The following is a 25,851-nucleotide window of genomic DNA, read 5'->3' on the forward strand; positions in this document are numbered from 1 at the left end:
CAGACTGTGGAAATATAATTTGAATTGCAGTACATGCACTTGCCATTAGGGGTCACTATTCACCAACAATAGTAAATAAGCGACAATGCCGTTTAAACCCAGTGTTCAGTTAAATTTTACCGCTTTACATACATGCATTGTGTCATTTTACATATTTGATCTTGTTCATTAAAGTACAATGGTTCTTCGTTACAGGAGGCATTTTGACTTTTCCAAGCACATGGCTTGACATTATTATTTGGGGCTAATAAATTTAAGAGAAGTCAGGCATAGTGAGTTTAATCGTTTTAATCTGTACATTTCTAACTGTGCGACATGTCAGAATGTCATCTTAAAAAATGGCTTACTAGTTTGTTAAAGAATAAAGTCTGGTGTGCACTGCATGGGATAAGCGCATGGCTTTATGGAAGCTCCAAAAGCTGACAACAGATCAAAGTATGTGTAAAAAATGTGTATTCACAAGTCATATCAACTGAGAGTTCTCCTCCTTTGTGGGTTGTAGGTTTTTTTTCTTGTTGAAATTGTGTCCCAATGCCTGTATGCTTAACTTGTGTAAGTAAAGAAAGAAGGAAAAAACACAAGGAACAGAAAGAGCCAGCTGTTTATTTGATATACAGTGCATGTACATGTGTGGTTGCTTAAAGAAACTGGGTTCCTCACAGTGTGTTTGCATATTCATGTCTTAAATAATTATATGGTAAGCCAAATGTGAGTGTTTGAATGAATTGTTTTTATTGTCAAGCAGCCGTTTAATGCATCATTCCATCATGGATGTGGCTCCAGTGTCTGAATTTATTTGCATTTAACACTGACGTATCTGCAGTAACTAACACTGAGACTACTGTTGTGCAGGGTCGGGGCATATAATAATGAATTACCTGTAACAGGGTTACAGTTATCAGAAATGCAATCAGTTATTTAATCTATGATAATAACTGTGAAATTAAATCAGATTACACATTAATATGAAAAATGCTGGTGACCCAATGAGTTCTTATTATGTCAAACAGAAGATAATTTGCAGGATATTTACATTAAAATACTGTTTTTTAATTGCTGTATCATTGATTTAAAATGAAATAATCTAACACCAACAGGAATAAATCAGACTGCAATAAAATAATCTTGTGCATGACGGCAATCTGAAATCGATTTGACTTTTAAAGCACCCCAACCCTGCCGTTTGGTTGACATGTAGGTAAAATATTTTCCACTACCAAATCATAAATATTCTTTGGCAATCTTTTAAATTAGCACACATTTTCAAAAGATGCATTTTAACTTAAATCAAGGATAAGAAATAAGTTTCACTGATGTTAATGAGGCAGCAAGTGCTGACTAGCTGAAGAAAAGTGCAGACAAGTTGCTACAGTGAAGTGCAGCTGTAGGAGGAGGAGGAGGAGGAGGGGGGAGCAGGGGGCAGGGGGTGGTTGAGAGGAAAGGTGATGCAGAAAGGCACAGAGTGGATTTCCTTCATCATGTCTTCAGTCCTGCAGTTTGAACTGGAAGGAACTGGTGCTCCATTTGCTTGTGTCACAGTTGAGCATAGTGCGCTCTGTGAAGGTCACATTACCTTCTGCGTCTATCAGGATAATTGTATTGGTCCTAAATGGGCAAAAAATACAGTTAACAATGCAAAAAACAAAAGACAGATGTAAGGAGAAATACTGAAGACACCTATGATCATTTTCAGTCAGGATACTTGGATGGCTCTGGCACAGACCCCTGGGAATCTACACCGACACTGTAGCGAAAGACGAACGTGTGCAACACGTAAGCCTCACGGCAGCATCTGTTCTGCAGTCTACGCCGGCTGCAACTACAGCAAAGATGAGTCTCAAAATTAGCCAGTGGTAGCTGCGATTCCTGGCCATAAATAGGGGTGGCAGTGACGCCAGAAAGTGCAGTCCAGTAGAGGAAGACAACTTTGCAACCGACTTGTAGACTTATTTCTTAATTGTGCATAAATTCTGTGTTTATGTATCACGTAGAAGTCAGAGAATTAATGAACAAAATTGGTATACCCAGATGCTGAGGAAATGTACACATTCATTGCTCTTTCAGATTAATCTTGCCTGCTCATCTAGCTCACCAATAACTTCAACAGGAAACTGAAGTTGAAGTTGGCCAAAATGAAGAGATCACATTGTGTATTTACATAGCAGTCAATGGCTTTCTACATTTCAATGAGGCTCAGCAGTGGGAAAAATAGACTTGATGCTTAAAACGAACAGAGCAGCAGAAAATGACTCGTGTATTACGCCCGCCTCCTGCGCAGCATATGCGGCTGGTGAAGATTGTAGCATTGAATAACATTGGAGCTGTTCTGTCCCGGCACACACGTGTCAAAAATACGCTTCAAATACGTTGCCTGAGTAGATTCCCCGCAACCTTCTGACCTTCTGGCTACAGAACAGTCTCAGCATCAACTAATCCAGCGTAGCATCACAGTGTCTGTGATCCACCTTTCATTAACTCTCTGTGAAGAACTGATTACACCGGGGATTTTCGTGTAACAACACTTCTCTGTTCTCTAAGATCCTTCAGGCCTGTCAGTCACCTCAGGTGGAAACAAACACAGGGGGATGGAGGAGAGAGATTTGGCGTGGGTGGAAGATACTGACCTTGTGCCATAATGAGGCGAGCGAACACACACTGCTGACAGAGCCTTGATCATGGGTTTGCTGTAACCATCACCTTGGCTCTCCTGAGATGGATCAGGTGCGTTCCTGTTAAACAAACACACAAGACACCTCCTTAAGAAGCTTTCAAGTCATAAGTTGGCATATAAATCTTGCTCACGCAGTCTATTTAAGTCATTTGCTCCATAATATCCAGAAATGATGTAATGTACAAACAACAATTGCACAAATGGCTCCTCAACCTGCCGTGTCTTGTCCTAATTTTCAGTCTCAACCTTCAATGAAGTGGCTTGTTTGCAAACTTTTTCCAACTCACACCTCGCTAGATTCTGTTTCTGAAAATATCTCAGGCTGTGTATGAGTCACGGTGCATTTTTTATACATAAACAACAGCTTGTTTAAAAGTTTCTACACTAGGTTTGCGAGTTGGCCAGACACACTGGGTGCTCCTAATTAAAGTTAAGGTCAAGTCTACTATATGCACATTTCTTTTGCAGCTCTTGGCACTCAGTTGCTTAAGAGAGAGTGTAAGTTTTGCACGTCTGACCCTCATCTCAATCAGCCTCGAAAAACATTTTTCTTAAAATTATCTTGTTGATATACGTAACTAGGGAAAACCACAAAACCACTAATCAGACAGATTTATTAAAAATTCCCCAGTTTGACCCAATTTTCTAAACCACAAGCTCAGAAATAAACTGTTCCTTTGGGGGAGAAACAATGCAACACTCACTCTAAACTTTTCTTTTGACAGTTTGGGAAAATAAAACCTTCACTTCCTGCTGACAATCAGACAGACTGTGTAGCAACGTTGAAGCTATAGCCAGCATCAGGACAGCTAGCTTGGCACAAAGAGTGGAAACAGACCGCCTGGTTCCATACATCAAATCCCAAGAAAATCCCCAAGGCTTGATAATAAAAACACTACATCCTGGATGCATAATATTTATTACAAGTTGAGTAGTTTCAATCTTACCTAACTAAATTACCCAAAATGAAAACTATTCTTTTAAGACCCGTTGCATTACTCGTCTTTCATCATGAGAAAGTGGTGGTTTTGTCAAAAGGAGTTGACACTGGAATCTAATGTCCCACAACAGCACATTGAGAGCCCTAACATGTATGTAAATGTGTGGTGTGCTCCTGGGACTCTTACCAGCTTTGTGCACCCTGAACAAATCAGTGCTCTACCTAACATATAACATCCAACTTTCAGTTGCAACTGAAGAAGCCTTTCGGATAAGAGGTGAAACGTCTTCAAGAACTTCAACCAAGACGTTTCACCTCTCATCCGAAGGGCTTCTTCAGTTCTAACTGACTGGTGGCCAAAGGTAGAAGTCCAGTTGCCTTTTGGATTAAGCTTAGAAAGACGTGTATTTTGATTTTATAGTTTCAACCATAGACTGTATAAAAAGATGGACGACATGACAGCTCCCTAAAGCCAGCCTCCTCCATGGTAACAGATGGGACATGGGTCAAACTATGATTTACATCCAAGTGTTAATTTTTCTGACAAGTTTATTTTTAATTTGTTATTTGATGCTGTAAAAAGGATGATTGACAGTTCTGTTGACAAACACGGCTCCTGCAGCCGATCTGATCCGGATCAGCAGAGAAGGGGAAGATCGGCGAGAGGAGACGTAACTAAAACAATCACTATAGTTTTGGCATCAATTTCGTACAATGAGAGCAGATGGAGACACGTCGTCCTATGTATTGGTTAATATTTATATACAGTGATTGGTTTGACCCATGTCCCATCTGTTAACATGGAGGAGGCGGGCTTGATGATCTATACTGCAGCCAGTCAGCAGGGGGCGATAGAGAGGTTTTGGCTTCACTTTTGGAGAGCTGTCATGTCGTCCATCTTTTTATACAGTCTATGGTTTTAACCCATAAAATAGATTTATACACATCACAAAGACTTTAAATCAATCAATAAACAAAGTTTTATACTATGACGATGATAAAGTGTGAGTTCATCACTTACAGTTCCTCATTATTGAGGACGTTGAGCAGCTCTTGCACCAGTCCGTCGCAGGACAGGGACTGGTCACTGACAACACTGGTGAAGTGTCTCTTGCCCTGCAGTAGTTTCCTCCATGGAGTGTCCAGCAGAGAATTACTCAAGCCATACACTCCTGCTGAGGGGCACAGGAAACATATACAGTATGTACACTCTATAGCAGGATGTGGCACAAGGTCACTCACAGAGCTTACTAAAGAGACAATCTGAGAGCAAAATCAACATGGAAATGTCAGGCTAACATGAATGGACCAAAGGCCGAGAGGAGAGGTAAATGTGAAATGAACGGTTTCTACAGCAACCACATTAAAAACACAGACCTGGTTTTAGATGGATGGGTTCAGGGCTGCCTCTGTTTCCATAGTAACACACAATGTCTTGTTTGGCTCTACATGGGACACAGAGAGATGGATAATTAGAGATTGCATTTGGTGGTGCTTAAACTTGTTTATGGCTAATAACGAAGGCTTTGTCAGGAGTCCTAATGCTTCTATTCTCTTGAAATAAACATAAAAAATGGAGCAAAGATGATTTTCAAAGGAGCAGTCCCGGGGGGAATTGTGGGAAATGAGTGCTCAGGGTGAAAGAGAATATCAACAGTGCACCATACAGTATTCTTTATGATTTATTTTCTTTGCAGTCCTGGAAAAAAAGAAATTAAGAAGCCAGTTTCATTTGTGGAGGCAATAAAATTGGGAAAAAACACCCCAAAACAATTGTTAATTGCGGCATTTAAATCTGTCCTAAAGGAACAACTGAGTCAAATTAAAGCTTCGAAATACAAATGAGTGCTGCAAACACCTTTGACTAGCACAAAACCCTTTAGTCACGGCGTTAGATGTCTTTGCAAAGTCCTCAGTTAGAGGGAATTTATTCAGTCTGAAAAATCTGTCTGACATCAAGGGCATCTGTGACGGCTTTGGTACAGGAGAGTGAATACTAAATTATGACCAAATCCTTTGAACCAGCAGGGGAATGAAATTTTTGATGTCAATTTTATGACAGCCATACCAGTGGCATCAGTCAATCTGAAATGTGGTGCAACACTGCTTCAACATCGAACTTGGAAAGTTTCCCAGTCAAGAGCTGGCAAGAAGAGAACGGATTGTGCTGCTGGGCTTGAAGCTCCGCCACAAAACTTTATTGGATAGTTTTAAAAGCCAAAATACAAACCGACCTTTGGTCTATAACACAAACAGAATGGCCATAAGCAGAAAGTGTTTGCAATTCAGATTCACAATGAGCTCATAGCCGATGTTAAGAGCTCACACAAATGTGAGTTTGTTGTTTGACAGAAAATTAAGTGGAAACTTATTCTGATGATTAATAAAACGTTTGATGCACTTTTCAAGCATGAATGCATAAGACTTGATTGTACCTGCTTCTCAGTGTGATTTCTCTGCTTTGTTTCACGTTAATATAATTGGATATTTTGGGGGTTTGAAGTGTTGGTTGCACAAAAGCAATTTCACTCTGGGAAGTAAAAAATATACTTATATTCTACGGTTTTAAAGAATAAACAATTGATTTAATGTTTAATATGTCAAATTTCCACATTCAAAGTGTAAAACAAATACTAGACGTATGTTTTATATGATGTTGTTTTGTGTACTTGATGATCTCATCATTTCGTCATTTGTTTCTAGTTGCTATAACAGCTCGGCTAACACGAGAAACACCAGATGATTCGTCAGAAAGTGAGGAAGGAAGTTGGTGAAGTGTTCGCTGATGTTTGTAACGCTCACTCGTGATGGAGCACGATTATTCATCGCCACATGCTGTAAGTTCTGTCCCCGTGAAACGCAAACTTACTGATGTACCAAATGACCCGAGGAGATTATTGAACAAGAAGAGAGGGTACATATAAGAACAAGGGTAAATATTTGTTTGGCATTTCCAACATGGGAGGAGCTTAATGACAAGCTGGGAATACAGAGAGACCGCAATCTTATGTTTGTGCACTAGACAGGTCAACAACAATGTGGCTAACATTAGAAAAAGGAAATAATGTATAATAATAGATGTTTTTATCAGCATCGGTTGTTTATTAACATTGAAGACAACAAGTCCCATGATGCCATGTTACGTCACAATGTCATCAAGTTTCATATTTTGATATTCATTCGATTAAGACCCTTAACAGGGGACAAATACAACCTTTGTATTCAAGTGAGAAAATACTCGATAGATGAATCAAAAATCGCCCAGTTAGTGACGCGTTTTCCATCAGCCAGCAGTGGTTGGTCTGCCGGAGAGGGTCGGTGGAGCTAAGCGGCTGCTTTTCAGGTCTCTGCAAGTGTTGCGAGTAAACAGTAATCTGCTATGGCTGAAATCAACCATGGACGTCACACATGCAACACTGTCTAGATATCTGTGTGTTCCCGCAATTACCGTTTATCGCCAAAGACAAGGAAACTGAGATCTTCGAGATTACAACTCTAACTCTGATAAGATAATAAACAGACTTCAGTAATGCTTCATATCATTAATTGCTTTTTGTTTTACTCAGCCAAATGTAATCCAAGCCGTGAGGACAATTGTCTATGAGGTCAGCAAACTACAGAGACAGAAAGATCTCGTGACCTGACAAATATGCTTCTGTTGAGCATTTTAACATGTCGGTTGTGACTGGACTAATTAAATCATGTAATCTCAACTGATTAGTCAGTGTATTGTCGTGTACATCAAAATTCAATCTGTGCTTTCCTCCTTTCGATTTCATTTAAAACTCGACAAACCACCAAACACTGAGGGAGCAATGATGACACAGGCTGACATGAGCATCCCTCACACTTCCACTTTCATTACCTACGAATGATTGGTATCATTACTTGTTTCAAAACAGTAGCCCCTGTGCAAAGGTCATCCTTTACTGTTTGCTCAATATCTCCTCTGTCTTGTGTACATTTCCTGGAGCAGAGCCTCTGAACGCAGGACGGTATGTGTCCGAGCAGCTGCAGCAGATCCTCTGAGCTGTAGTCTGACTTTACTGCATCTCTCTGACAACAATTCAAAGACCTTAATACTGTTTCAGCTTGTATGCAAATCCACTTGAACAGTCTGAATAAACAACTACTTTTTCTAAGTTCCTATGGTTACTATTAACATGGCAGCACCAGCCAGTGTTGACTCGGATGAACAGTCACCTCTCATACATGTGTGTGCACAGTAGCTGCTCAATAGGAACCAGATGGCACTGTTACCTCTCAGGGGGAAACAGAGGAACCCCTGGAGTTTCTCAATGTTGTCGGTTCGGCTGTGAGCAAAAACAATGTCTGAAGAACAATTTTGAATTGGGGATTGTTTCCTGAACTCAACAATACTTGAATGCCTGGTGACCGCACATACACTCCTGAGATATGCATCAAATTCGCCGTGGTGGAAGCAGATGGAGGATTTGTGGGAAGATAGCTCTATTTCTTCTGTTTGAACCTGGCTAGCATATTGAAAGTCCCATCAGGTGTGTAGCGGGTTGATTTGGGCTGAGATGAGGGAACAGCAGGAGGTCAAGGCCACCGGGCAGAGCGAGAACGAGGAGGGAGAAGGCTTTTTCAGATCTCAGTCTGAGAGGTAATCAGTATGCTGCCTGGGAGGCGTCCTAATGAAGAGTCCTCTATACCGAGGCTGCAGAGCAGTTTCCCCATCGCCAGCTGTGGAGTAGTCTGTGTAGCCTGGAGATGGTTGGATGGGCTTTCAACATTATCAGTTCAGAATGTAGATAAGCATGTTGGTGAGGTACCAACATGTCCTCTCCTACACCCACACAGGCACAGACATTAAAGGCACGGAGGGAGAAAAGTTGTGTGTTTGGCATTTTGTTTGTTTTTAATCATTTTAGCCATGCTGGCCTCATGCCTGTGAGGATGTTCAGTTAGTGAGTGAAATTTGCACCACTTATCCATTATGAATCTTAAGCTCTTCACATTGCCGCTCCACCACAGCGCCGTAACGAAGCTCTGCTGTTATGCTGCCTTTACCATTTCACATCGAACCAAAAAACGCTGGCACAAAGCCGCCCCAGCGTGTTTTTACATAACATTCTGGTAGTGTGGAAGCAAAAGGAACGTGCCATGTAAACAAAAAGCGCAAGCTCCGCCGTTTACACCGGCACCATTTGACCTCTGTTACTGGCCGATGATGGCTCAGAGGCAAAATGCCTTCGCCCCACCACTCTGCCTCCGAGCTTTTTTACATAGAAGACGAGGCAAACAGAGGTGAAGTAATCCTGCCTTAAAGTGGCAGTGTAAAAAGGGCTTTAAAGATTCAAAGACTTTAAAGACGTGACTTCTCCGCTACTTTTCCATCAGATTTCACAAACATTTCACTTTGTTTCATACTTCAGTTTGACTGAATACTGTCAAAAGTACAGCTCAGCTCCCTAAAAGTGAAGACAAATTATCTCTATTGCCCCCTGCTGACTGGCTGCAGTATGCCATGTTAACAGATGGGACATGAGTCAAACTATAAAATCTAAATACACGTCAAATAATTTTTTCTCAAACATGGTTTCTGTCATTACAGTTAGTTCTTATCATGCTGATTTATGTCAAAGTGTTCATTTTTCAAGTTTAGTTTTAATTAGCTATTTGATGCTGTAAAAAGGATGATTGACAAATCTATTGATAAATACAGCTCCTGCAGCATTTTTGTTCCAGAGTAGCAGAGTAGAGAAGAAACTGTGAGAGGAGACATAACTAAGACTAACACTACAGTCATTGACCTTTCCATAACCACACCAACACAAGAAGCTGTTCTGCTGTTAAATGCAACGACATGAGGGATCTTTGCAGTTTTTTCTGTAAGTTAAAGTGAAAATCTCAAAGATTTTCATTTAAATAAAAGTCTGTTAAGTTACTATCTATTGCTGAGGTAACACAATGGTGATTGAGCCTATGGCCCACTGATGAAAGCCTTTGCATTTGCAGAAAAAAATCACAAGCGGCGCCCAGTTAGTGATGCGTTTTCCATCAGCCAGCAGTGGTTGGTCTGCCAGAGAGGGTAGGCGGAGCTAAGCGGCTGCTTTTCCGGTCTCTACAAGTGTTGCGAGTAAACAGTAATCTACTATGGCTGATCAAACAAAGAAAAGATGGATGACTACAGATACAACTTCAACAAGAAGTGAAAATCCAAAGAAAAAGAAACAAATTGGACGCCCAGATGAAGGAAAACAGTCTAAAAAAGAAAGTGACCGGCTCTAAATGTGCAGGATTGCAGTGCCAGCTTCCGGGGGTATTTTGGTTTCATTTTTTTTTTTTTACAACAAGAGGAGGTGGAGAAGCGTCGTCCATCTATATATATATATATATACAGTCACTGGTGCAGGCTCACAGACCTGATAGCGAGGCTGTGTACATAGTGAAAAATATAAAGTGAAGTATATGTTTTAAATTAGCCTATAACAAGAAGCCTTCACATGATCAGACACACTTTCATTGAAATATAAAAGCATGAAACTGTAGTGGATGTAAAATATGACTCCATGCTAACAACCATAAAGCCAATATCAACATTATTTTGATTTTTGTGGCACTTTGCAGACATCTGGATTGACTCAATGAACAATGTGCGCTGTATTTGAGCTTTTCACTTTAAGAATCTACGGCTAATTCTCAGTAAAAAATCCTGTTCTGTTCTAGAGAATGTGGTTTCCCCAAAGGTAATGTTACGAGCGCTTAGAAAAAACACAAATGCTTGTACTTGTTCCTCTTTAAAATGTTGAGAGTTCATCCACCCCTGATACTCTGGAATGTGAGTATCTGCTCCACCGCTGTTGTTCTTTTTCAGCTCAAACAAGTTTCTGCCAAAAATTACAACACATGGTTTGAGGCCATCAGATTGAACCACTTTCTAAAGTTGTTTTTATAAAGCAGCCGCACTCTGCTCGACTGAAAGTGCGTTAAGCGAGGCATTCCTTTGCAGGCGAACATCAGAGGACGTATTCATTAAAATGGATAATCTCTGGGCATCGACTTTAAAGTGAGAGTGACATAAAGCGGGATCAAAAAAACCCAAAGCTATAGAAAAGTACGATGAAATGTTTGATATGGAGCCTTGAGAGCATCAAGCTGAGAATATCTGAGATCAGAATTTAAATATATATAGCATTAGCTCCACTGAGCAGAGGCTCCGTGTGATACTCTGGGAAATGCACGGCTGCTCTGACCAAATCACAGGCATGTACCAACCCAACACGGTTACTAAGATGATTAATCAAGCCAGATTTGCCTTAATATGCACCATAATTAAAAAGGAGCAACATACAAATCATAGCAAAACTGATTTTATCTCCTCTGTGCGTTTACATCCTTTCTTTTATTTCTATCTTAATGAGTGGGATCACACAACCTCACAATCTGTGTGAATGCCTAAAAATAGCATGACTGTGGTTACTGATGAATGAGGATCCTCTGATGGTAATATAGAGCTCCTCTCTATCCTCTCTACCCACCAAATGAAGATATTGATTCGAAAATAAACTAGATGTCTTATTTCCTCTGGGCTGCTGGACACAGTGGAAAACACATCAGCTGGTAATGTCTGTGTTTATTAAAGAGATGCTTTCTGTCACTGTGTCTCATCGCTATCTGCAGTAAACACAGCATCACACAGGTATGTTTGTAAGAATAACAAATACAGTACTTTCAGAGCATGAAGCTCTGCCGAGTGACTTCAGATGGTGGCCCAGTCAAAGCTGCAAAGCAGGAGGTATTATCACAACATAAACACTCGGCTGGTGTCTCATGAGCGCGTGGTGGCACCTTATCGTTACATTAAAGGGGGATGCATTTGAGGCAGCACAGACGCGACTGCAGCTCCTGGATTTAACAAGGACATCTGCATATCTTTTAGCTGCTGTTTCCTGTTATGTGAAGAGAGAAAAAATAATACTGACATTCCTGCACTGAGGCGGCAAATATACACTGATATTTTGGGCAACTGATACTAAATACCTCGTACCAGGGAGGACAACAATTCTCCTTTGAAATGTGCTTCTCTGGATCAGACTTGATTCTTAGTTCACTTAAGTCTTTTCCCAACCACTGATTGTCCAATCAATATAAGCGACCATAACTAGACAAGCAGTCTGTCCAGCTTTGGATTTCTGTGCATGTTTAAACAGCAACATGCAGGTTCATTTTTTTTACTACATTAATACTCAATCTTGCCTGAAAATGGCTGCGGAAAAGGTTAATACTTGATTTCATGTGGGACATAAGGGTACAACTTTAGAGGAAAAAGTGGCTGTTTACAATAAAGCTGCTAAAAACTGCTTTTTTTTATTAACATGGCGTCATATTACATAACAAGAGGGACTCACGGTGTGCACCTTAGCTCAACGTGCAGGAGTAGGTGGTAGTGAGTCTGAGCGGTCGTACTGTGTAGATATTATTTCGGTAGTCTAACATTGCGCTTCACCAGTTCTGTGATCGTAATTGTTGCCCAAATTCTAGCTTGACATCGAGCCGACCGTTCTCCTGACAGGAAGAGGAACGGAGCTACCTCTCATGCCCTGGTGCGTTTTGTGCAGGTGAAGAAACAGGACTTCGGGATGGGACATCGCCCATTAGTAACTGTAATGGTTAAGTATTAATGCTCCCACTTGCTACTACTCATGATTTGTTATAGCCTTTGGTTTGTGACAAACTTTGCATGGTTGTGATGTGACCACAGCGTTAGATATCGCTAGCTAACGCCGGTCACTCTTCACGACACCTGCCAGGTTCTCCACTGGTTCTCGTTGCACTACAGCTCACTGTCTCTCCTGTGGGCGTTATTTCTCCTCATCCTGGCCTGTTCCTCGTCTCTTTGACGCCTCACAGGCTCATTATTATAAGCCTGTGGTCCATCTTCAATGACAAGACTGGCATTTAGATCCATATATATTAATGTTAAACCCGTCATTAATCGGCTGGACTCCCTTCTGTTACGTCACATACAAAAACTGACTTCAGAAACCACCGTACTGTATTAATTCATATATTTCGTTGAAAACATAATTACTAAATCATTTTCCTACACATTGATTCACTGGGGTCTCCAACCTGCAATTTGCTCTTTAAGTACTTTGCACAGGGCTTCATTGTGAGGGATACTCAGCGTTTGGTTTGTGGTGCTTGGCCTTTCAAATACCAGAAATATAACAGCAAAATTGTAAAATATCTATTACATAGGATAAGTGTTAAATGTTAGCATACAACAAGTCAGCCGGAAACATTTATAAGTGAGCCTGAGGCGTATCATAGCAATTATTGTGTCAATAAACTCGTCATATCCAGGATATTAGAGGTATGCAGCGATGATTAGCTGACATCATAGTTTTAAAATGATATTATGGGTCTATACAGCAGGAAACCAATATAACCCTCTAACCTAAAAGTAATGCTAAAATATGTGGGGGAAGGGATGAACAGGCATAAGAAAATCCCTCCTGAGAGGCAGTCCTGCTTGGGGCCATGTTACCAGGATACTCGGATCATGACACCAAACTCCACTGTGGAAACCCTGATTTTTTTCCCTCCATCAGCAGGGATTTACTTTGGTACGGGTGTGTGTTGGAGCTAAACCTCCAACCTCTCGCTGGCAGAGACTAAGACCCGTTTCCATGCCAATTGTCTACAGGGGCCTCCACCATGACAGCTATCTTGGTGTGCACTGATCCTGCTTTGATTTCCTCCCTTAAACAGATCACCACATTCAGTCAAGTCTGGCTGGTAAGAGGAAAAAAAAGAGGGTAAAAAAATCCTTATTATTTTTAATGCTGTCTAGATTGTCTTTGTCTGAAACCCTGAACATGAACAGGTGTTTCTTTAGAATTTTAATGCAGGCTCCTTCGCAGCTCAGCATCCGAGATTTCTTTTCGCTTCTGCCTGCGAAGCACTCCAGAGATGAAGACGCTGCCTTCGCGGTTTCTTTCCAAGGTAAGGCCAGAACTCAGAGGAACAGAGCGGCAGCCTATTCTCAACACGTCTCTAAAACAGCTCGGATTCATAACCCTTTAGTGCACAAGAATTTCACTTCATGACACCCACACAGTGCGATGAAAATCTTGTCTTTATATCGGACAGCTTTCTGTGGCCATACTACATATTCTTTTGACCTCTATAACTTTCAACTTGTAAAATATATCATGTTGAGAGTACAGCTGCCTACTTGAGGAGATGCGTGCCCTTTTGCAACCAAATCCCAGTTGGATTTTACCACACTTTTTACTCACTTGAAATCTGCTGTGATGAGGTTGAAGCCGTTGTACATGTGGCTTTCTGTGGACACCTTCTTCAGGTAAGAGTAGCTTTCCTGATCCTTGTCCATAAGGTAGTTAGATACTAGAAACCCTGCAACAGGAAAAGTTTAATTATTATCATTATAAAAGAAAGTAGACTTAAAATGTCATAGGAACAATTAATCTAAAATAATTGTCAGCAATATGCAAGTGGACACATGATCCAACACATTTGATTTGTGTACATCTGTATCTGTTTCATGTCTCTCACCTCGTCCCTGTGCGTCAGGGTTGGGACGTCCCTCCATGTAGTTGGTGATTGCAGCCAGCTTGCCCCGTTTGCTGATCCCCAGCCATGATCCTCCCTCCTTTCCATACTCAAGGTCCAGGCCTGATGAACACAAATGTGGTAGAATGATAACATAAAGCTCCTGTGAGGAACTTTAAGTTTGGGTTGATTTTGGCGCCCCCTGTGGACAAAGCCGTACCTGATTGCTGATTTTGTCCTGTACATGCTTAAGTGGTGGTTTTTAACAGTCATATGTATCACTCACTTAATTTTTTTTCACCAGGAAAATGTAAACAAAATTTTCTATGAAAAAGGAATACTTGCCAGATTCGTGTTTTATACGACTGATCTACAGGAAAAGTCTTTGATATCACTTTAGTGCAGCTCGTTATGAGAGCACAGAGTGAACTGACCACTGAGCTGCAGAGTCTGTGTGTCACCTGCAGGTAGAACGCAACGCTGCGGAAGTTCAGTTATGTGAGGTGGCTTTTTAGTGTGTGTATTCCCAGTATCAGCAGCACCTTGTTCCGGTGCTCGTTAACACTGTGGCCACATAAACAGACCGTGAACGGAGCGGAGCGTTTACTTTTAGTGGCTACACCTGCAGCACACAGACAGCATGAGGATATGTGTGCCGACAGGAAACAGAGCATGGTGAGCTTTCGGTTCAAAAAGTTGCTGTCGTGGAGCTGATCACCCTGATTAAACATACATTTGACCATCGTTAGAAATGTTAAATGACATACTGTATTAGTTACGCAACTGCAGCCCGTGTGTCTGTTTTTATTTATTTTATAAAGAAACGTGTCACTCTTCCTGAACTCTTCCTGAACTCTCCCTACTTTTTCACGCAGGTGTCACAGTTCTGAACCAGGTGTGTTAAAAGCAAAAAGGAGGGGTTTTGTTTTGAAAAAAATAGACCCGAAAGTCCCAAATAATAAAAAGTTGAATTGTTAATTGTTTATATGGACATGAAAACAAGCTGCATTTATCTGGTATAATTTGTCCTTCCTTTAAATATGAAAGTCAATGACAAAGTAAGAAAATACAGTGCACTGAACAGGAACACGACTGAATGAAGACACCCCTGATAAAGTAAGATCACATGTAGCTTTTGCAGGATTGCAATAAAGTCAATCCATTGATAAATCTGTGCTTTTATTTACACGTGACTCTTCTTTACAGGATGTGTAAAAGGTAGAGCAGTGTCAGTCTGCTGCACTTCCTGGTGATCAATAAAGACAGGTCCACTTACACTGACAGTGACCAAGGCAGCCAAATGGTCTTTCTCCCCTGGGGGGCGGATGGAAAGCTTTCCTGATCCCACCGGGAGCTATAGCTTACTTTCCGTCTCGTCGTGCTGTGTCTCCTTCAGGGCCCTGCCTCCACACACCCCTTAGTCCCGCAGATAAGACAGAGCCATTTATTCTTGTCACATCGCATAAAGGCAGCCATCAATTAAGGGCCCACTACTGGAGTCCTGACCCCTCTATTACAGAGGGGAGAAGGAGACGGATGAACAACGAGGCTATCTCTGCGTTTCCTTCTTCAGCAGGAAAAAAAAGGATGATTGATTTCCTCTGCTCGGCTATAATGTGTATTAGACATCAGTCAATTAAATGTAGTTTACTGCGGGTGGGATGTCCTGGGACGCAGTGAAGGAGAAATGGATTCTGGGTGAAGGAGACAGATTTGTCTTTGATTATTAGAAGCCATTTAGCTTGGAATAAAGCTGTAGTCAAACACAGCTCAAAAGCACAGAGCTAATGGAGTTCAGTTTTATAGTCTAATAATTCTTATAATTCAGTGTAGCATTATTTGAACCTGATATATATTTTGGCAGATATTACCTGGCCGATTACTACAGATTAATTATTGTTGCCGTTTACCGGTATGAAAACGGTTTTGTAGCATATACTATACATACCTAGATATCTATTATACGTAGTGTGCAGAAAACAATTGCTGGTTTGATTTTGAGTTAGTAGTTTGTCGAGTGGAGGGAACGCTGACACAGTGGCAGTGGTTGAAAATAAATTAAAATGCTACATATTCTTTAATGAAGTTATTAAAGAAAGCAGCCTTCTGACTGCTAGCGGTGTTAAACTTTCAGTATCTCACATTTCGAGGCGATTTCGATTCTTAAGGTCACGATTTGATCCTAAACCGATTCCTGATTCACAATGTACTTGTTACAAAGTAGTGCTTATTTCAAGATTTACTCCAGTCTGCTGTCTGCTAAGAAACCCACAGTGTCATGGATCCTTCACGATTAAATAAGCGTGATGTTTTAAAGCGCGGTTAATAGTGAATCCGGTTAACCGTTGTTCCGCCGTCACAAGGACAGATACAGGAAATCTTTCCTTCCCAAGGCAATAACTCACATCGGTCGAGCAGGGAAATGGTGCACAACAAGCAATGCCTCTGCTGGTGAAAATTAACATAGGACGAATAAAAACATTACAATTACAAAGTTTCAAATTGATTCAGAATTGTAGAAATTAAGAATTGCGATTCTGACATCAATCATTTTTTTTCAGCACCCCTACTGACTATCGTTGCTTTGTTATATCAGTGCAAAATTGCTGAACAGTCAACCCTTAATAAAGTCTATTTTTCTTATAATAATTTGCAATACTGGCCGCTGTGTCAGTAGTTGGTGAACTTTCCTCTCTAAAGTTAGTATCGTCTGAAATTACCCATAATGCTCAGACTCTACATATCATGCAGTGCCTGAATTTTGTATCCTTGTGTTGTATCTTTTCACCATTTTAGCTGGGTCTCCCTTGCAAAACAGTCTCTCATCCTTAATGGAAATTTCCTGGTTATATAAAAGGTCAAGTCGATACAAAGACTGCTCTTCAAAACACGACTAAACAGTCTGACTTGATTTATGTTCACTAATTATCTGCTATTAAAGACGACAACAGAGAACTGTTTCATTCAGGGCCGGTTACTTAATATGTATTTGATGGTGAGTTGTGAGCTGGACTCAGAGACTCACCGCTGAGGATCTCACTGTTGGTCCCCCAGAAGTCTGCAGCTTTGGACGGCCTGTTGTAGAACTCGTCTCTGTTTGCAGCCAAAATCAGCCTGAGGAGAGGAAGGGAGAGAGAGGGGAATTAGAAGTGATATTGTTATTTTTAGTTTATTGAGATAGACTACTTCATTAAATCTCAGTGTGAACCAATGAGGAATCCACTGCTTCGTAGGAACAGTGGTACAAGTTTGCAGTGACAACTTGAGTCTCTCTCCGTCCTAAGCACCATAAAGGCCTTAGATGTGTCCGGGAGTCCTCCAGCGACGTAATATCATAAAGTAACTGAGCAGGATGCAGAGGACACAGAAGGTCGAGGTTACAAGGAGGAGGACATCCTTTGATGACGGCCAAAGAAGAGAGAATCAAAAGGAATGTGACATCAAAAGGACGAGCATAAAAGTAACAAACGAGCAGTCTTGACAGAGACGGAGTAAAGTCAAACAGAACTTGTGATTGGACTTCACCGGTTTCTGTGCCCACGTGCAATAGAGCAGCGTGGTGCTTTTTCTTTACATGCCTATATATTATTTCAATAACTGTCTTTCACTAATGTTTGAGGTGAATAGCCTTTATAGTGCAGGCCTAATACATATGCTAAATTGTTGTATGTTGTATATGGTTTAGAAGGGTTTAGATAAAAATAAACCTTAAAGAATTACAATTAATTATAAATGTCAAAGAGTATTTTGAGAAAAAAAAAATGACACACAAAAATGAAAATGTAGGTGGGCCAAACATTGAAATCTAAATATTAGAGATGTTCCATTTTTTACTTCCAGACACCAATTCTGACACCTATAGACTTGACCCATACTGGTATTGCTATTGGAAAAACTGGACTAAAAATTATGTCCAAACAAATCCTACATTTTTTATTCATAATGATAAAATATTGCTGACAACAGCAGGTGGAGATGAGGGAAGCATTGGTTCTTCAATCACAGCAGGCCCAGTTCACACAGTAAGAACATGTTACTGTCAGACTGTCCAGAACATGACATGTTTTTGTAACCATACAGCTACTTAGGAGATAAACTGGATGTTAAAGTGTCAAAAAACCTTTTGATAAGAAAAGAATAGTTGCAGATCTAAATAAACCAACTCCTCTACATGTTTATAAAGCTGCCTGTGCCTGCCTCATGACGGTTACCTCTTCAGGTGATTTTATACAATTCTAAATCTGTGTTATTGGCAAATCAAGGCTACAGCGCAGGAAGAAATCACAGCTGTAAACAAGTCCAAACAGCCTGAAAACATTGTAATACGATTTCAGATAAGTCTGACGTCGTGTCAGTTAAGCTCTGTACTTTACTTTGACATCTATCATCAGTCAGGGTTACTGTGAGAAATTACGCATTTATGTTCATGGTTGTTAACAGACACAAGCTGCATTGTGACCTGTATCTGATCCATGAGCAGCCATTAGTTTCTACATGCCTTTACTAACAGGTCACAACTGTCGACTGGAAATTTAACATCACTTAGCTGAAATATATCGCCACTCACTCTTGTTACTCACTACACACATAACAACACATCAAGCTCATTCAACACTAATAAAACACAGGAAACAGTGATTGCCTTGCCTGGAGGAGGATTTGACCTTTCACTATTGCACAGTGTGATTTTTGGAGTATTTTAGCGGAAAATTCTACAGCGGTCTGTTTCACATTGATCAAGTTAAAGATCATATTTTTTATATTGATTTAAACAATGCAGGGAGACATTTAGGGAGCCTTTGGGAAAACTACATAAGCCAGGAAAGAAAAAAAAACCAGCTCAATGACATTTATTGACCTGTATAATAGCTGTATGTTCCCTCCGAGCTTGGCAACAGTCCCCCTATTAATCTTTCAGGATGGGAGCTTGGATCTTGTTAAGAGCAAACAGATAAACCGAACGGCTCTAATAGGGGTTGACCCCTCTGAATCAGGGGCTAATGATAGTGTGTTCCCATGGCAATGTGTGACCAACCACTGCTCCAGAAAACAAAACACTAATGACGCTACACGAGAGAGAGCATCATCTGCTCTCGGATCCCGAGGAGAAGAATCACATGCGAGCGGCTCTGATCATAGTAGAGCCAGCTGCTGCATGTAGGAGGGATGGTGAGAAGCAGAGAGGTATCAAAGCTCCTCATGAATACTGAACTCTGATTTGGTTCTGTTCATAAACACAGTGGCTCTGGGACTTGGCAGCAGGCTCAGGTTTAATGTGGAACGACAAAGATATTCAGGATTCTAACTGGATCATTCCTTACAAGATAACATTCTTCATCTTGTACTGACGTCATGCTAAATTTTCACTTGAGCAACTATTTGCTCCAAGACAAGGTATTTTTGCTGAAACAGACGTCTCAAAATAAATGTAAAATCTGTAGGCAAGGGACAGGATTTTGGTTTCTGTTTGTAATCTCAGAAGTGTTGAACACATCTGAGCGGCCTTTGTTTTATGCAGGAAAACAGACAGTGTGGGAAGCAAAAGAGGCGGGTAGAAATCTAAGTTAGGGAATAAACGCCAGATGTCACTGAATATCAGCAGTATTTACATTAATCCACTCTTCATTTACTTGTATGCATCGTATGACGGCCGTTAACTGTATCGCAATTTTTGGATTAACTCCTGCTGTACACCAGCGGGGCAGCAATGTCAGAGGGAGTCATCCTCTGGGCAAGAATCGCTGTGCAAATCTGATGCCGTCCATCCAATAGCTGTTGAGATATTCCTGCCTGGATCAATGAGGTGGAGCGACTGACACACCTGCATTATTATGATCTTTAGACCTACTCTGCTAGTATGGCTAACATCATTAAACATATATATATATATATATATATATATATATAGAAACATATTCATGCTCCCAAAAGGATCAACCTTCCACTCCATTGGCGTTCCTCTTCAGCCTTGCTCACAGCATACTGTATATCATAAGATTGTCATAAGTCACATCACACTCCTGAGGGGTTTGAGCATTTAATTCCTACAATTGTTGAAACTTTTTGAGAACGGGTGGTGACCGTGAAGATGCAATGAGCAAAGAAGCCTCTAAGCACTGCTATTGGAGCTGTTGATATTTAATTGACATTAATTAGCTTAAAGGAAGAAGATTAATCACAGGTCAAAAATCATATTACACTGCTGGGGGGTTGATTGCTGCTCTACATCGATCTGACTGGCTGAAAAAGTTGAAACATTACAGACGAGGAAATTGAGTTTCAAAATAGAGAAATCTCAGCATGTGGGTAATCACTGAGTCATTTGTGCTGAACATGAACCCATTTAACCCCCGCAGGTATTTTTCTTTCATTTTGTGCTGTAAAAATGTAATAAATGTACTTAATAAAACTTTAATCCTGCCTTCAACCCAGTTAAGTCTCATTATTGCTGCATATTTCTTTTTATTTATACATTACTGCAGTCTAGGAAAACTAAGAGAAACTTTCTATGAAGACCAGATCTATAGTGCGTCATAGCAGCATTCATAGTGAATTATAATGCATTAATAATGCTAATGATGCATCTATAATAACGCATGCTTCATCATAAAGTTTAAGTAAAGTGTAATGCATTTCAATGAATTTAAAAGAATCTATGCTGCATCATTAGTGATTATTACGTAAGACGCCCAAATGCAGATAATAAGTAGAATTTGTCTGCTTTGAATGAAACTTTAAGGTATAAAACATACTTTGTATATTCAAAATGAGAAAAAGACTAAATACATTTTGTCAACAAGCTTTATTTTAAGTAAAGCAATTGTTGCACACGAACGCACGCACGCACGCACGCACACCCCCACACACACATACACACACACACATCTATTGTGATTTGGAACAGAGCAAGGAGACCTGGAGGTGCACTGTAGCAGCCCTTTAGTTCATTGGGTTTTAGCACCATCAATAACACTCGTGAGTATTACATTTCCTTATATCATGAATGATGCAGCCAAGAATGCCATTTCTATGAGATCTTCCGAGCCAGTGCTCCCACTCAATAACCCTTAAATGTTCCTTTAAAAGACCTGTAGTCCGATTTCATCTATGACGCCAAACATCACTTTTAAAAGTTTGCCAGGCTCTCTCTAAATGCTGCGTGTGTGTCTCTTGTGGCACACAGTATCCTTCCTCTGATAAAGCTCTCCTATAAACTCTCCAGTCATCAGTCACAATGCTCAATCCCCTCGTCACATGGCGCAGTATGACAGGAAGAAGCTGCTCCTTGGAACGCCTTCTCATGACTTTGAGAATGGGTCTCCTGGTGGTCTGTGTAAAAGCACTACTGCATCTAGTAGTCTATATATATAGTGCTGATTCAACCACATTAGGACACAGTACATTTCACCTTTCCCCAGGTCCCCGTCTGAGTCAGAGCTCATACCTCCCCTCTGCTCTGATCTCCTCAGGTGGGGTCAGACTCCCACAGGGAAGAGCGGAGATGGACTACGGCCAGGTAGAGAGCTCACTCTCAAGCTCAGGGGGATTGTAAAAAGCTGGACTCAACATACCTGTAACTTACACCGACTGCTTATAGAGCCCTGGTCTGAAGTTAGCATTGACTCTTAGGTAGGGCATATGGAGGTTGAACGAAGATTAATTCAGCTTATTAAAATGGTAGATTAAGGCAAAATATGTTGTGTATTTTCAACAGCAGATTAGTAGGAACGTTTTATGTGACAAATATAGAGGGCTCATCATGTGAGCCAATACAAAACATGACAAATCCAGAATCCGATGTCACTAAGTTCACAACGAAAACGAAAATGAAATTTCCCTTCCCTTAACTAACTCACATTATGTGTGTGCACACCTCTGCTCAAAGCTTCAAGAGGCACACAAGTCAAGCCTGGAACAAGTTGAAATAGAGAACATTGCAGCACTGTCAGAGTATGACAGCAGTGCTGCCAGGACTTGAAGTGACTCGATTTCTCAACCGGAAATGTATTTCCCCTTATATTTACTTTTGCTTTCAAAGAAAAGTAACTTTATGTTCTGTAGCTGCATGTTTCAACACTTCCTTGGCGCTTTATGATGCAAACTGAGGGAAATATTCAAACTCAGCACTGTGAGGTTATTTTTATTCCTGCTTCAAAAAGAAGCATAATTCATGCATTTTTTATACACATTTCCCAAAAATCCAGAGTGACATGTTGGGTATCTCTTCAAAATAGCCTCACAACACATAGTAAGGTTTATCAAGATGAACTCTTTGCAGATTAGGATTGTAAGGGTTATCATAAACACGCTGCATGCCAACAAGAACAGGTGCTTTATCCTTATCTCTCTTTTTGGCTGACTGCCGGGGTCAGTCCTACACATGGGTCTGTATGTGACTGACTGAGTGAGTGAATGAATGAGTGAGTGCCAGTACTGTCAGAGCCTTAGGGAGTAGGCAGAGTAGGCAGGGCTGCAGCGCGCATATCCAGGGGTACTTTTGAGTCTTTGTTTTAAAGGTTTCCGTTGGTTGGTCTTAACAGAAAACAATCTTATTTACATTAGAAACGGAACCTTAATTAACACACTGCGAAAACAACCGTATGAGCCAGATGAAGAGAGGGAGAGCGAGCTGGGGGGAGAGAGGGACAGATCGCACCCAAGTTACTTATGGAATGCGGGAGACTTATGACTAACTTTTTATTTCAAAGAAAATTAAGCAGGAACCTCAATAAGGAACCTGTGAGTGACTTTATCGATCCATTAAATTCCTGGAAAACTTACAAATAAACTAAAAAACAAATAACAACAAACACGGCCTGGGAAATACTTCAAATTAAAAGCATTGGGAGCAAGCAAGGGGAGTCAGACTTCCAGATAGGGCTTTTACTTTGAAAAAGCATACCAGAAGTGTTACTTTGCTCTCCATGCCTGTAACTTTCACTACAAGAAGAGATGTAAATATTGCTGCCACACATCAATAGGACTCATCACCTTTCAGTTTCACTGTGTATTTTGGCCGAGAACCGCACGCAGCTTGCGGTAAAAATAGGCGGACCTCCTATTCTCTAGATTTTCAGCATGTGAGATACGCATGTCACGCCGGCAGCGTGAAGACTCTCATCTGTTTTCATGCATTTCAAATGAAAACGAACACGTCCCGCAGCAGTCACGCACACACCACGCTTCCAGTGTTGCACACAAAAGCGCACATTGACCTGAAGCTATCAGCCACATACATGGTTTTGACCTAGTCTTGTTTCACTTGTTGCTCAACACTAAACATTTATGAGTTTAGGTTAGGTTAGGTTATGAGGTTTGAGAATATTAATATCATATTTTAGCACCAGGATTTGGTGTATTAAATAAGTCTGGTTAGCTATTACCTCAGTCTGTATGGAGCTGTTCAAGAGCTCTTTATCAGAATTTGTTCAAGCTTGCTAGCTACAATAGAGGACGACACATCATCTTTTGGGAGCATGATCAATGTTGCGAAATCATATCATAAAAGTCTATTCCTTTGGGAGTTCCCTGTCCTGAGCTGCATGGCTGAATGGTTAGGGTTCTCATGTACTTATGTTCTTGTGTACTTATGTTCTTATGTACATGATTGCATCAAGCTTTGTATCCATCAAAGTTTAATGAAAGGGTTTTATGCTTACCTGTAGGCATTTTTGGATGCAGGCCGGGGGTCAAACTTGAAGAATATTATACACATGGATGTTTTTGGGGATTGATGACAGCTTTTCACTCAGTGCACATCTGCACTAAAATCTGTCATATCTGGCAAAGGGAAGAAAACAGGAGAAAAAACAAGTAAGCACCTGTTTGTAGAGTTGGTGTACGAGAGCATGGGTGTGTGGCAGAGTGGTGATCGTAGAACTAAAGACATCTGTTTTGAAACAAGATCATGACTTAGACTACGATTTGTTTAAGTTATGCAAACACAGATTGCTACAGAAGCTAAAATTTGCCTTCACTGTCTTGGAGATGTTCTATGTCTTTAGAGTACATGCTAGGGCTGTGCCATATCATATCGTTCAGATAATACTGGTATATATTTTTTACATGATAAGAAAGTGTTATATCACGATAACAAAGATGTACATTTACAATAAAATTATTACAGCTAACATACAAAAAAAACATTCAAAAGTCCTAATTCTCTTTAGAAAATGTGCAAGAAGGCACCAAATTTGGGCTTTTACTGGTCAAATTTATTCCCACAGAACCCCCAAGCTGGCTACTTTTTCCCACTGGGAAAAAACAGTGATTATTTGGATACTTACATGGTGTACTTGGCTGTAGGACAGACAAATGGACCATTCGGAGTGCATGCTGTGTGTCTCCCTGTGCACCGGATCCATGTTCAGAATAATAAAAAAAAAAGTGTTAGGCATAGTATCATTCAGGTTTATTACCTTTATCAATCATTTTACTGCAATAAGTGCAAAGGTAGCAATTAGGTTTCAGGTTTCAAACAGAGGTGGTGCATGAGTTACAATATCAATTGGTAGGATCATGTGATACTGCCAGCCAAGCTTGTGTTAACAAGCATGTTAACATTAACTGCATGTGTAAACACTATAATTACACTGCGTTAGACAAACGAGAAAGCCTGTGTCAAGCTATTAATAGTAGTTAGGTATTGCTTCAAGACGAGCAAACCAAACAGCAAAGCTACTGTTTGTAATGTGCATGGAGTCGGTAACAGTGGCAAAGTAAAATTAATAAATGTGGCTTATACTACCGCTACCGGTGAATTAGTTTTAGCATAACTTGGTACAAGAGCAAAGGCTAGCTAACGTTAGCATGATAACAAACTGTAAACGTAACGATGGCAAAGACACAATGAAGCTAACTTTAACTATCTACCTAAACTGTTATTCACGACACATTAGAGCACAATTAATATTTTCTCGGCTAACAGTTTGTCCTTGGTCTTCCTACAGTCTGATGCTGTGTAGTGTTAGCTAGTTGTACTCACTGTTCCTTTACACTTGTTGACAACTGAGAGGAAGTGCTCACATTTAGTTTCCTCGATTTGTGCTTCCAGTCGTCTCATTAGCCTCTACGGCCGGGCGGTGTTAGGTTTGTTTGGTTCGTTGTCCTGAACTGTAATGACAGTACTTAAAACGAGCGCACTTTCAACAAGGCGCCGAATGTCACTGTGATTGGTCAGTTTACAAACGATATAAATCCACAAAGCTAACAGCTAACAGTCAGAATAACGTTTCCGGTATATTTAGTGACAGTTACTTTCAAAATAAAAGCATTGATATTAAAATATGGTTTTAAGTCTGGCTCGTTAAGACGGTCTATGGTTGAGACCATTACAAGTTTGAAGCACAAGATGATGTCAGTGCTGTGTGATTACTGCACCTTTATTCAGGACCTGTAGGACAATTTACAAACGTTAATAAATAAATGAATATTTAATTCAGAATTAGAAATACTTTACTTATTCCAGGGAGGAAATTCGGGTGATACAGTTGTTCTGATACAGAGAGAAGCATGAAGAAATATAGGAAAAATAACAAGAAATAAGAAATATGTCAAGTATGTGCAGTATACAATAGATGAGAATGAAGATCAAATCTGAAAATGCTGAGAAATGGGCTAATGTGAGAATGAAATAGAATTGCCAGAATAAGAGTAAATACAGTGAAATAGTTAAGTACACCAACACAACACTGTT

The 25,851-nt window shown here is 40.4% G+C and overlaps 1 protein-coding gene across 4 annotated transcripts; it reads right to left on the bottom strand.

Moving 5' to 3' along the window:
- Positions 1–520: 520 nt before the first annotated feature.
- Positions 521–25,174, bottom strand: tango2 (transport and golgi organization 2 homolog (Drosophila)). Of its 4 annotated transcripts, none has more exons than XM_069682957.1 (10): positions 25,141–25,174; positions 24,443–24,503; positions 23,816–23,936; positions 17,182–17,270; positions 14,160–14,279; positions 13,883–14,000; positions 4,989–5,056; positions 4,633–4,786; positions 2,625–2,729; positions 521–1,605 (listed from the first exon to the last, which is right to left on the bottom strand). In XM_069682957.1, the coding sequence occupies exons 3-10, from the start codon at positions 23,869–23,871 to the stop codon at positions 1,485–1,487; spliced, it is 831 nt and encodes a 276-aa protein (XP_069539058.1). In that variant the 5' UTR covers positions 23,872–23,936; positions 24,443–24,503; positions 25,141–25,174; the 3' UTR covers positions 521–1,484. The 4 variants fall into 4 exon arrangements, with proteins under 4 accessions (XP_069539058.1, XP_069539060.1, XP_069539059.1 ...); XM_069682959.1 differs by lacking the exon at positions 25,141–25,174 and adding an exon at positions 25,082–25,140; XM_069682958.1 differs by lacking the exon at positions 25,141–25,174 and adding an exon at positions 25,029–25,134.
- Positions 25,175–25,851: the final 677 nt, after the last annotated feature.

Source organism: Semicossyphus pulcher, unplaced genomic scaffold, assembly GCF_022749685.1.
Source record: "Semicossyphus pulcher isolate SPU_LCO1_2020_fin unplaced genomic scaffold, fSemPul1.0.p SCAF_6, whole genome shotgun sequence".
Lineage (NCBI taxonomy): Eukaryota > Metazoa > Chordata > Actinopteri > Labriformes > Labridae > Semicossyphus > Semicossyphus pulcher.

Bases quoted from the DNA above. Each gene is read 5' to 3' on its own strand.
- tango2 (XM_069682957.1), bottom strand. From the start codon at position 23,871: ATGTGTATAATATTCTTCAAGTTTGACCCCCGGCCTGCATCCAAAAAT. The intron at 5,057-13,882 runs GTGAGTAAAAAG...TGTCCCATGTAG, and splicing joins CTCATCACAGCAGATTTCAA to AGCCAAACAAGACATTGTGT. The intron at 1,606-2,624 runs GTCAGTATCTTC...TTGCCCATTTAG, and splicing joins TCGCCTCATTATGGCACAAG to GACCAATACAATTATCCTGA.